General features: G+C 34.6%; 1 protein-coding gene across 2 annotated transcripts in view; it reads left to right on the plus strand.

Moving 5' to 3' along the window:
- The first annotated feature begins 430 nt into the window (after nucleotides 1-430).
- Nucleotides 431-14,004, plus strand: part of Usp32 (Ubiquitin specific protease 32) — a 153,022-nt gene continuing 139,448 nt past the window's right edge. Inside the window, exon 1 of one of the 2 annotated variants that reach the window (XM_081768800.1) lies at nucleotides 431-801. In XM_081768800.1, coding sequence (XP_081624926.1) covers nucleotides 744-801 — 58 coding nt within the window. In that variant the 5' untranslated portion in view covers nucleotides 431-743. The remainder of the gene's footprint in view (nucleotides 802-14,004) is intronic. The other variant, XM_081768801.1, reaches the window with a different exon arrangement.

The following is a 14,004-nucleotide window of genomic DNA, read 5'->3' on the forward strand; positions in this document are numbered from 1 at the left end:
GATAGAAAACCGAAGAGCATAGAAAAGTAAAAATTTGCAACCAAGTCCTCTGTCAGTGGAGATAAATATTTTGTTGTTGAATACAATTATATTACCTAACTATATTTTTAGCTTTCTAAGATGACAGCAGCGGATTTGGAAAGAATTTTTGTAAAAAAGAAATATTATCGCTTATTATTTAAAAAATACGAAGCAACGTATTTGGAGAAATAAGTACAATCTAGTACCTACTAAAACACACATTATTAAGAGAATTACATTAATTTCTAATTATATACGAAACAAATTTAACACTGTCCAAAAATAACGGTATTGTTTAATGTTATATAATAATATTCAATTAAGCACCTCATCATTTGTTATTCGCAATTCGCATATGGTGTCCCTACTCTTCAACACAGATAACGACGTCTGCCTTTGTCTTCCTCTTGCATGAGTGGTCAATTTTAGGTCATGTGATACCTATAATATTAAGATTACAATTGTTTAGTACTGGAGGCAATAGAAAATATTATAAAAAGAAAAATGTAATTAACGTTTTTAACTTTCGTTTTATAGATCATAATTGATTTTTAGAAAGCAACACTTAAGATTGAGCAGTAAAAAATAATTGATCATGACACTCCTCATGTAAAGGTTTTCAAGATGGAGAGTGTTGAACGAGTGGAAGTTTTGATAATGTTAAGTAGACTGTAGTGTATATGTTTAATGCTATAGATCATCTAATTGAGAGCTAAAATAGAATGGGAGCTAGAGATTCTAAACCTTGCTGTATAACTTACGAAGAGGCAGCAAAAAGAGGTGAGTTTACGTATACAAAATAATCACAACTGTTCGTCTGCTGTATTTCGTCTGTTTTTGTGACCACTAAGTAAAAATATTTGTGTCCTAATGTAATTGGCTTGATGTAATACTTATCATTATTAACTGTTTCAATATGCTTATTGAGAATGTTTCACTGGACGTAATATATGTTGCTGATAAGATAAATACCCCTAATTTTGTGGGAGTACACGGAAGACAACCTGGAAACGTAGTATAGAAATCCGTAAACACGAGCTGGTTGGTCGATGTTTTCATGAGAAATACCGTAGATTATGTGTCTAGGTGTGGATTTAGCATATGCATTATGATTGATTCAATAATAGAAGTAGACAACAATATGGAAAGTGATGTAGTTTTAAATAGGAAGTAATTTATTCAATTTTACATCTCATTACACCTGAATCAGATTAAAGTATGTTGCAGGTTGAAAGTACACAGATATCTCATTTGAAAATGTTTACAGTTTGAAAGTCTAAAATAGTTCTTGAATTTTGGCAGTTGTTTGAACATATTGAGTAGAAGTGGTGTGCTTGACATCCTGTTCACATGATGAAAACGTAAACATTTTCCGGGTGTTGTTGAATCTTTCACACTGTCATGCAGTTTAGTGGAAATATAAGTTGCTAGTTCAATAAAGAACTGATTATGTTTTCAGCACAATTCAAGTAACGTCAAATTGTGCTGAATATTCGGATGATATTAAGTTTGTTGTATGATAATTTCTTTGTGAATGGTAAAGGCATTTAAATTAAATATAATATTGAATATCCGCTGTAAGTAATGTTGGGACTTCAAACCACATGTTGGGGAAATATGGCCTTTGCCGCAAAGTAGGTCCAATATTTTCAGGCTGAATAACGATATTTTTTTATTATTTATGAGGAAATTCATTGTCATTACCTTGGAAAGTGTTTATATATATATATATATATATATATATATATATATATATATATATATATATATATATATATATATATATATATAAAGGATTCCTCGGTGCACATTCTCTTTAAGATGACTTGACAGTTTTGTGTGTATAAATACTGCGTCCGGAAGTATGCCATATTACTACGTACATTGTAATGAATACAAACCAACCTCTGTTAGGTGGCTACTAAAAAGCACGAATGCTATCTAACCGACTCGGCAGTGCGCAGCAGGAGGCCTTAGCGTTAGCGAGGGGGAGTGTCCATAGGTCGCAAGCGTGTCAGCGATGGGAGCATGTAAACGAGGATGTTGCTAAAAATACTAGGTTAGACACCTCTATTTACAGGTTCATGCCCTCGGAGAAAATACGTTTCACTGTCGACTTTTCCCAATGATATTTCACACCATCAACACGATGTTCACATTTGAAAATGTAACTATTCCTTCATTTCTTTATTTTTAATTCTTGCCTTGCCTACGTTTGCCACACTTTCTGCTCAACTTCAATAATCCGTGCCTCCACATGACGTAGTAACTTCTTTTCTTCATCAACATGTAACACTTTCAATTGAAACGTCACATCCATCACATGCAACTGCTGTCTTTGAATATCCTCATTACACCATAATGTTTGACGTCAGGATGCCATGCCTCCACTCAGAATAGTACCAACAAAACGCAACTTTTAACTCTTCCAAGTAATACATAACACTTCTCTTGTTAACATGAATTTTATGAAAAATAACCAATTCACCTTTTCTTTCCTGTAAATTTTAAGTATTTTTCACATTTCTGGACCTGCTCTCGGTCTCTTAACTCGGAAAAAAATTACAAACTAATCAGATATACACTTAATAATTTTAGGATGCTGTCTTATTTTCGCAACCGTAAAATTGTAAAATTTATAGAAGAAAATGTGCCATTATGTCTGTCAAAGTGCTCAGTGTTAAAATACATAAAAAGTAGGGAAGGATAGGTTAGTTTTCTATCCATATATTTCTAGTCCCCTGTACAGGCGCTTATCTCAAAATATCTAATGCACTTTGCAAGTAGAAAGTATACACACACATTCAATTTGCGAATGTTTAAGTTTGAAATTTTAGAAGTAGTTCTTGAATTTTGGTAGTTGTTTCAACATACTGAATATAAGTGGTATGCTTGTTATACTGTTCAGTGGGAATTTAAGTTGGTAGTTCCATATACTACAGTATTATGTTTTCAGTACAGTTCAAATAATATACATTCGAATTATATTAAGCTTATTGTATGATAACTTTTTTTTATTTTTATTTTTTAAATGGGAAAGGCATTTAAATTGAACATAATATTGAATATCTGCTGTAAGTAATTTACTTCAAGACACATGTTGGGGAAATATTTACAAACTAGTTAAATATACACTTAATAGTTTTAGGCTGCTGGCTTATTTCCAGAACCATAGAATTTTAAAATTCACACAAGGAAATCGGCTAATTTAGCGGTCAAGGGGGTCAAAGTTAAAAGTCCATAAATAGTAGGGTAAGGTAGGTTAGTTTTCCTACTATATGTTTCTGGTCCACTACTCGGGCGCTTATTCCGAAATATCTAATGTTACATTAAAAGAGAAATGTATAAGTAATCAAAACATGTGGTATGTCACCCGTCACATCCGTAGGAATGTTAAAAGCTAACTCAAAATTATGCTTTTCGCCACATAAGCCATGTTTTCTGAATTTCTATACTAATATAATGTGTTAGATGATGATTCATAGCAATACAATTCTGCAAAAGCTGTTCCACAGTTAAGGCATAGGAACGCACTGTGTTTCCGCTATCTTCGTTTACTTAAATGCTCTCCACGGGGAGTCGCCTTTTGTCTACAGATACGCCAGCATGCGTGTTAGATACAATTCGTTTTGCTTGTTACATGCAGTGACCACCTACCACAGGTTGTTCAGTTTTCATGCATTATCGTTTTTATTGTACAGGTCCGCACGCTATATTTATACCCATAATGCTTAAGCCTTCCTAAAGTGAACCTGCTCTCCTAAGAAGTAATGCATAAGGTAATAGGAGCGCATTCCGTGATGGAAGAACTACAGATTTCATCTTTGTTTTAGTTATGCTGCATATGATCACAATGTAGATTTACAGTTCCATATATTTTTCATGATAAATTCAGAGTGATCATAGCTAGGTTTTGAATTTGAGACCTGTCAAGATGACAAGCTTAAACACATGATCTCTTGCCTACAGAAAAAAAAAAATGTATCAAATATTGCGTATGAAACGGTAATTTTAAAGGCTACCCAAGTTCAGTTATTTCACAAACCTAGATTCTTATGACGTGTTTAAATGGGCTAACTATTCAATTTTATATAGATTCAACAGTAGTTCAGTGCTTTTCTACAGTGCCATTCTCAAACAATTCGCGTTAATTTTAGAAAGAACACATGTCCAGAACAACATTGTGCTTTTGTTAGCAGCTAACAGTCATTCGCTCGTAAGGTAAGACGTTACCATGTTATTGTGTGTAAATAACAGGGTTGGCAAAAACCATGGTTTTTATTGAAAAAAAAAACTTTTTTTTTTTTGTATAAACCAGGTTTTTTTGGTTTAAATAATTTGCTCTATATATTCATACAATATATGGACAGAAATAAGTTTGCTTCGCCTTGATGTTATTATGCAACAGCCGGGTTATGCTGGAAGGGATCACATAAGCTTGAAGCGGAAGAAAAACTGCTTCTCGAGTTACATCCGAGAGAAATTGTCCTCCATTTGAACTCGGAACCAGGACTAATTGGCCACAAATGCGATACGTCTGCCGACTCACTCACAAAGGAATCCTAATAAAAATACGTTGTACTGATCTTTACATGCTTCTTAATATAACTGTCAAGAGTCATTTCAGAAGGACAAAAAGATAAACAGTTGCACAAGTGAAACCATTATACAGAATTACATATGGACAATTTCAAAGTACTACGGAGTACAGAAGAACTAATTTAGTTCAAGTTAGTTAACAAGGACTTTTATTGGTCCAAATTAAAGAAATACAACGACTTAATTTGTATATCAGTAAGAAGAGTGAATAAAGATAAGAATTATTTGAGTCCACTTTGGCTCAGACTCATTTATACATAAATAGATACCAAAGATACTTCTCATTTCACTAAATGCCTCTCGTGGGGTCTTATGACCCCCCCCCACACACACACACAGACAAAAAGTACGGCATTTCGATGTATTTTATCAATAGTAAACATTGGAACGAAACAATATTTAGAATTTTTCTTTGATTGCAATTAGATAACAATAATAACTACAAAAAAGTCACAAAACAAACATTTATAAACTTATATTAAAAAAGTTGCTTTTGTAGTATAATCTTTTTGAGTAATGAATGGGGAATTTAGGTCTGAATATAATACGAATAATATACGGAAGTGAAACGTGATAACCCACAAATGTGTGTTCATCAAGATTTTACAAACACTTGCGAACATTTATCGTTTTTGGTTTAAATCAGTTGTTTTTTTTTTGAAAAAAAAAAAGCCAACCCTGGTAAATAACAAGTGCCACTTGATGATGGATGACAAAAACGAGAAAAAGCAGCGCAACGGCGTTAAAAATATAGCTTTGGACAGAAATGAAATGATAGGACATGCTCGTGTGGAGGGAACAGAACATAAAAACTACGTTAAATCAGATGCAACTGCGAAGCTCAAGTCCAGTCGCATATTGACTAGAGGAAAGCCAGATAAATCGAGGCAGGAGAGGGTGCGGAGAGAGAGAGAGAGACATGTATGTATAGTCTGTGTGGAGAGGCTTCTGTCTAGCAGGTGTTTGATTGAATATGGGGTACAAGGCTTTCTTTCACTGGTCTTAACACTAAACCGTCTCGGCTGTTTTGTCCTCTGGTCATTGTAAGGCCAGCCTAAGAAAACGTGTTTTAGTGACATACAAGAAGTGGAATAAACACCAATATTGAATACATCTAACATACTAAAACTGAAGAGAATAATATCAGTGTTTGCAAGGCTCAATAGAATTGCACTCCATGCAGAGGAGCCATCCTGGAAAAGAAAGAAAAAAAAATAGTTGAAACGTAGCGGTGACTTCAAGCATCTCATTGCAGTAAATGGATAAACAAAGAATTGTGCCAAAACGCTTTTATGAGTCTCCATTCTCTAAGTGGTGAGAGAAGGATTTGCTATGGGAATTACTACTCTGTAGCAAGTTAAACCTCTAACTGACAAGAGGACAAAAATGTTAACGACAAATGCTAAGTCTGCTGAGATTAATCTCATATTGAATCAATTCCTACAAAACAGTGCTACTATTCTGGAAGAGAGTAACATTATTTAGCTAAATGGAAGACTGTCAGTGAAACTTATATTTAATTGGTTCAGAGAGAAACACTGAAAGGTTTATGTGAATTGGCAGAATTTATTGTCAAAAGGATGGTTCAGAAAATGCACATTACATTGTAGTTTGTGATGTTGAGACAACCTAATGAACTAATGACATAAGATATTAGTGATATGTCAGTTAATACTAAACTTTTATATTTTAACACTCAATTGTATATGTATTTTATAGCTAACAATGTCACAACAATAAACATATAATTCTTTACCATATAGTGTTGATTTAGAAACATCATAAGTCCAAACATGTTAATTGTTGGTATTTAAAAAGGTATTAAAATGTTGTAAGCTTCATAACAATGTTGCACTAGACCATATGCTTTGACATATCCAAAAGATGCTTTGATTTCTTCATTTTCTTTTTGACAGATAATTGTTTTTGTCTTCAGAAAAGTTAAGCATTCTGGATTTAGATTGTTTCTAAAATCACCGATTCGTTAGCCCAGGGAATAAAGGATTTTTGTCGGGAAAAATACGAGACAAGCTGAATTTCTGCCAATTGTTAAGGCCCAACCAGAGGTGTATTTTCCCAAAAGTCCCCACCCCTCTCCCTTGTGCTCTCCCCTCCATCCCCCCCCTTAATATACAATTTGCAAGGTTTTCGATTATCGCACATATCCGTTATTATTAATCCGATCTTCAAGCTCTTTTTAGTTTTCTTCCTTGAATCACGGTCTAAAAAAAGTTATTCTTAACAATTTTTGCTAGGTCTAATACTTTAAGAGATATTCGCAGAAATATGTAAAATTTTACATTTTTATGTGTCCTTTTTTTTTTATAATTTAACTTTTGTGTTTTCGGTAATTTGTAGAAAAGTTTCAAATAAAAGTTGTAGAGCGCTTCTTTTGCTTTAAAACGATGTATATATTAATATAGTTAAAGATATGGGAACGTGTAAAAAGGTACCTTAAAGAGCGAAGTGCGCGCTCACTAGTACCACACACACCGGTGACGGACAGCCGCTCCCTGCAAATTGTTTAGTCGACTTTAATATGTCAACATAATAGTGGAGTGTTTCGCATGGTTTGCATCGTACTTGGTGGTGTTCTGTTATTTTGATCCCGTTTGTGCTCATTAGGACAACCCATGGTTAATTAATAGTTTTACTGAAATAAAATTTTCGGTAAGCATAATAGATTTTGGACGTATCTTTTACTTAAATGTGACTTTTAAGTTAAAATCTCTTATTTATTCAATGTTCCCAATCTATTTAATTTCATCCTTTTATATGTATATATATATATAAAACATAGCAAATCTAAGCTCTTGAAAACAGGCAAGTTATTAGAGCTATATACGAAGGTCGAAATAGTATATCTCACAAAAGTAAATGTACCAATTAGTTTTTTTTACATATAAACTGAAGTTCGTCAAATTACGTCTCCTCACTATGAAATTCCCTTGTCACTAAGGAAACTTTGGAATATTTTGATTTATCAAAAGTAATACACAGAAAATTTAATGTATTTTAATTTATCGACTCAAAAGGGACCAGAGTTACTTCCGTAAAGTTTCGCAAGTAAAAAAAAAAGAGCGTAGTTTCCTGATTCTATGGTCTCTATTATTGCCGTTCTCTAATATATATATATTAGAGAACCGCAATAATAGAGAACATAGAATCAGGAAACTACACTCCATATAATATATCAGGTGTTGCCAAATAAGTGTTAAAACTCTCAATCACCGTGTAGGGGACATCAAAAGTAGAAAAAAGTTCTATTCAACTTCGGTCGAATGCCACTAGTTTCGGAGATACAACGCGTCGCAATCGTGGGAAAAGAATTTCAGAGGCCTGTATTTCAAAAACTATACAACGTAGAGAGCAGCTTAAAAGTCATACCTGCTTTATTTAAAAATGCAGGTTTCAAAGCTTTGCAAGGCGTGCGCGAGGGATGTCTCAAAGGAACTGAAAAACCGCCGATGAAATTCACTGTCGGTTTTTGAGTCCCTTTAGAAAGCCATTGAAGAGTTTTTGGGAACTGCTATAACATTTACAGAACAACATGTGGAGGTTAGAGAAACAAGAAAAAGAGACCAGGCAGATTTGGAAAAGTTCACTACGTGGCGTACAGAATACAATCCGTTCACTAAGTTATCTGGAGAACTCCTTTCTTTATCATCTGAATATGTATCTGATGATTCTGTCAACTGTGATGAGGCTTATGAAGTAGGAGTAGCAGCGATGGAAAAAAATGAAAGAAAAATTCTAGCGATTTATGACTTCATAGAAGAGACATGGTGAAAACTCAGCTAAACCAAAAGAAGTGAAAGTTCGGTCAAGTAAGTGACAGTCAATCATCAACAGAATATTGTGTGTTTGTGACTATCCAAACAAATTAAAAGAATGTCTATCATATGAGCTATAGTGCGTCCAGTAAGAGAACGTCTCTGACAGCTCGCAGTGACATTGCCACTACTCGCGTGTCAAGGTTTTTTTTCGATGCAACAGTAGTAGCAATTTAATTAATGGTATAAGACAGAGTGATCGTGATTGGTAACACTGGTATCAAAGTAGGGGCTGCAACCGCATGTGGTAAGAAACGTCAGAGACCATCTCTTGTTGGCCGTGCTATAGTATCTAAACCACCGTCTCTTTTTGATGATATGTCACTCCGTAAAGGCACGAAATACTCAATGCCGAAGATATTCCAAGGTGGTTTGCAAAAAGATATTGATGTAATTGATTCAACATTTGTAGTCGATGGAGGGTGTCTGATTCATTATGTGAGATGGCCGAGTGATTCCAAATATGGAGAAATAGTTAAATATTATTGTGACTATGTAATATCTAACTATGGAGGAAATGCTACTATAATTTTTGATGGATATTCGGAGCATTCGACCATTAAACACGAGGACCAAAACAGAAGAGCTGCAAATGAAACTTCATGCAAAATAGACTTTGAGGATAACACAAAATGTTGCAGGCAGTAGCATCAGAACTGGACAAAAGGGGTTGTATCAGTCTACACTGCAGAAGATGATGCTGATGTTCATATAGTGGAAGCTGCCATAGAAAAACTATATCAGTGTTCCAAGATCGTTGTTGTAGGTTCCGATACGTATTTATTGGTCCTTTTAGTGGTCCTTACTCCTGAGAAAGAAGAAAAAATAGTACATATTTTTGTAAACAAGTAGGCGGTAAGGATCGAACCAAAGTATTTTATAACATTTAAATGTTGGTTGAACAAAACAAATCAGAAGTCTCTTATTTATCCATGCAGTGACTGGCTGCGACACTACGTCTTGCTTTTATGCTTTAGGAAAGGTAAAAGCAGTATAAAAGTTGAAATCCTCGTCTGACGCTAAGAAGCAAGCTTTGATGTTTACCGAGGATAATATTTCCAAAGAATTGCTAAGAAGTGGAGAACGTTTTGTATGAACTGAACAGATACTCAAATTTGAATTAAGTCCGATACTTCAAATTCACTATGCTCACAAGTAAGTCAATTTTGAGATCGAATTTTGATTTGGCTAAACTGTCTCCAACAAAGAAAGTATGTCAACAGCAATTACTAAGGGTTTATTTGCAAGTGCAGAGATGGTTGGGAGCCAGTTTGTCAGCTACTGAATGGGGATGGAAGCTAGAGTCCGTAACAGGAAGTCGAGGAGGGAGAAAAGTACTTAAACAAGTTACCTCTTAAAAGCCTTTTGCACCAGATGATTTATTGCGTTTAGTGTCGTGTTCTTACAAAATGATTGTGGGGATTATTGTTAAGTGTTGTCAGCTATAAATTGTTCAGCTATGTGCGAACATTGTAATGGTTTCTCACGTCACAACGCAGCAACCGTGGATGAAGATCAAGACAATTGATTATGAATAATAGCATGTATATATGGTAAATAGTGTTAAATGTCTTCAATATAGACAGGGTTGTATATATGAATTATTAATAGGATGATATGTGTAAACAAAAGCAAGAAATGAATAATAAACATAATGTGTGTAAGAAACACAAAAATTGTAACATTAGCTAGCTGTAAGTGAGAGGTCCGTGATTTTGCGAATGGCAATGATTATTTTTAATAGATAATATTGTCAATTAATTCAGAGCTGCCGGCTGTGAGTCCGGGACAGGCGGGTACATACGTGGTGAATAATGGAACAACCCTATATCATATAGGTTAGGGGTAGAGGCATCCCTGAACCAAAACTGACAAAAAAGATACGCTGACAAAACTGGCAAAATTGAGAAAAAATACAAGGAATATATTCCACAAAATTGGAAAATATTTATTTACGATCATAATTCATCAAGAACGATACCGAGTCTGGCTTGAGGCAGGGACCGTGAGTGTCACGGCACGGGTTACCAATAAAGAAGGATAAAAAAATGGATATTGCCTAGGGATTCACGCGATTTTGTGGTATCCTCAAAGTTTATTTTGCATGAAGTTTCATTTGCAGCTCTTCTGTTTTGGTCCTCGTGTTTAATGATCGAATGCTCCGAATATCCATCAAAAATTATAGTAGCATTTCCTCCATAGTTAGATATTACATAGTCACAATAATATTTAATTATTTCTCCATATGTGGAATCACTCGGCCATCTCACATAATGAATCAGAAACCCTCCATCGACTACAAATGTCCAATCAATTTTATCAATATCTTCTTGGAAACCACCTTGGAATATCTTCAGCATTGAGGATTTCGTGCCTTTACGGAGTGACATATCATCAAAAAGAGACGGTGGTTTAGATACTAGCTCATATGATAGATATTCTTTTAATTTGTTTGGATAGTCACAAACACACAATATTCTGTTGATGATTGACTGTCACTTCCTTTGACCGAACTTTCACTTCTTTTGGTTTAGCTGAGTTTTCACCATGTCTCTTCTATGAAGTCATAAATCGCTAAAATTTTTCTTTCATTTTTTTCCATCGCTGCTACTCCTACTTCATAAGCGTCATCACAGTTGACAGAATCATCAGATACATATTCAGATGATAAAGAAAGGAGTTCTCCAGATAACTTAGTGAACGGATTGTATTCTGTACGCCATGTAGTGAACTTTTCCAAATCTGCCTGGTCTCTTTTTCTTGTTTCTCTAACCTCCACATGTTGTTCTGTAAATGTTATAGCAGTTCCCAAAAACTCTTCAATGGCTTTCTAAAGGGACTCAAAACCCGACAGTGAATTTCATCGGCGGTTTTTCAAAGCAGGTATGACTTCCTTGTAAGTTTTTAAGCTGCTCTCTACGTTGTATAGTTTTTGAAATACAGGCCTCTGAAATTCCTTTTCCACGATTGCGACGCGTTGTATCTCCGAAACTAGTGGCATTCGACCGAAGTGGAATAGAACTTTTTTCTACTTTTGATGTCCCCTACACGGTGATTGAGAGTTTTAACACTTATTTGGCAACACCTGATATATTATATGGAGTGTAGTTTCCTGATTCTATGTTCTCTATTATTGCCGTTCTCTAATATATATATATATATATATATATATATATATATGCCTATATTAGAGAACGGCAATAATAGAGAACATAGAATCAGGAAACTACGCTCCATGTCCTTGCTGGTTTTGGTTTTTTTTTGTTTGTTTGTTTGTTTGTTTGTTTGTTTGTTTGTTTGTACTCGCAAAACTTCACGGAAGTAACTCTGTTCCCTTTTGAGTCGATAAATTAAAATACATTAAATTTTCTGTGTATTACTTTTGATAAATTAAAATATTCCAAAGTTTCCATAGTGACAATGGAATTTCATAGTGAGGAGACGTAATTTGACGAACTTCAGTTTATATGTAAAAAAACTAATTGGTACATTTACTTTTGTGAGATATACTATTTTGACCTTCGTATATAGCTCTAATAACTTGCCTGTTTTCAAGAGCTTAGATTTGCTATGTTTTATATATATATATATATACATATAAAAGGATGAAATTAAATAGATTGGGAACATTGAATAAATAAGAGATTTTAACTTAAAAGTCATATTTAAGTAAAAGATACGTCCAAAATCTATTATGCTTACCGAAAATTTTATTTCAGTAAAACTATTAATTAACCATGGGTTGTCCTAATGAGCACAAACGGGATCAAAATAACAGACCACCACCACGTACGATGCAAACCATGCGAAACACTCCACTATTATGTTGACATATTAAAGTCGACTAAACAATTTGCAGGGAGCGGCTGTCCGTCACCGGTGTGTGTGGTACTAGTGAGCGCGTACTTCGCTCTCTTAAGGTGCCTTTTTACACGTTCCCATATCTTTAACTATATTAATTTTTACTTGGAGGGGGGGGGGTTAAAATAAAAAGGGGGTGCTCTGAGAATAGTGATATACAGTTTTAAACAAACTCAAAGAAAACAGTATATTTTGTTACGCAACTATTAGCAAGAGTAACTGGTTCCATGTTCTCCCCTCCCTCGCAGCCCTCATTTATGGAGCTCAATCTGCTAAAAAAATAATCCGCTTAATGAATTTACGTGAATAAAAATATACTTTACAAAAAATTAAGCTAGCGACAAATGCGTTCCTGCATAACACTAGACTCAGTCTAAAATATATATAATTCTTACCTTGATCAATCTCTTTATTTCTAAAAACAATTTTCTTACACCCTTCTAAGTTCCGTCCGTTGATACCACTTGCAGAGTAGCACTTACCAACTAAATCTAGTAGGCTTATTACTAGAGACACGATTTTTTGGTGACACGCGAAATCGCGAAATGTATCAGTTTTGTATGAAAATGTTGTGTACCTAAAATACATAATTTTCCACTATTTCTTAGGCCATATAACGCTCGCGATTAAATGCAAAATTCTGTCGAATTAGCGAAATCTGCAACAAGTTTCGATAATCAATGAAATGTATGCTGAAGTGACAATTTTTCGACGCTTTTACGATTTATTCGTTACCATTATTTGGCAATTACTAGCAATATTATGAAAATTTCTATTTTTGAGAAAATAAACCACCATAACTTTTGAAATTTTACATGCACTTACAAAATGAGCTCGACTGGGCGAGAAATGAGTGTATCTGTTGGAATGTGTTGATGATAAAAAAAAAGGGGGGGGGTCTCGTGATTCGAACTAAGTATGCGATAATGCGAAAAGTTTTCCATGAGGCTTAATGATTGTTGTGTTACTGCTATAATGACAGTTTTACGCTCCCCTGGGGCACCCTCATTTATTTTTATGGATTCTCATCGTTGACACGAGCATTTGGCCTTCGAGAACCACGCACAGTCGACGGTTTTTGGAAAATTTCTTAAAAGGAACAGAAGAGATTTGATCGAGTTGTGCTTCGACATAATCTTCTTCAGTGGAAACTGATACCCACAGTGATAGCTCAAGGACAGAGCTTGCACATAGAACACAACCAGCGGGGTCATTGCGGTACGTTTTGAGCTGGCATGGATGCCAGATTCGATACCATAAATCGGAAACGATCTGCGTTTATTTCTAGTATATCAGATGCACATTAATAAACATCCTGTACACTTTCATATTTGAAACTATGAAGTCACTACTAATGAGCTGTAATTAGGAAAAAATTGTACTAGTATACTTAGATTGATAAATATTAGCATATTAGTTATCAGGGTATTATGAAGCTATTTATAATTAGTGCAATGAGAAAGCGGTATACACATGCTTGTCTACCACAGAGAACACATGCATAGGATTAACTACTGCTTCAAAGATGATGCTAAATCGAGGAGAGCATACAAACATGCTTAATACTGGTTCGTTCCCAGCCTGTGTCAAGTGGGTTTTGTGGTGGACAAACACTGTCTGCGTGTTTTTTTTTTTTTTTTTTTTTTTTTTTTTTTTTTTTTTTTTTAAGATCCTCCCGTTTACTCTTACT

This window comes from Thermobia domestica, chromosome 8, assembly GCF_964235325.1.
Source record: "Thermobia domestica chromosome 8, izTheDome1.hap1.1, whole genome shotgun sequence".
NCBI lineage: Eukaryota > Metazoa > Arthropoda > Insecta > Zygentoma > Lepismatidae > Thermobia > Thermobia domestica.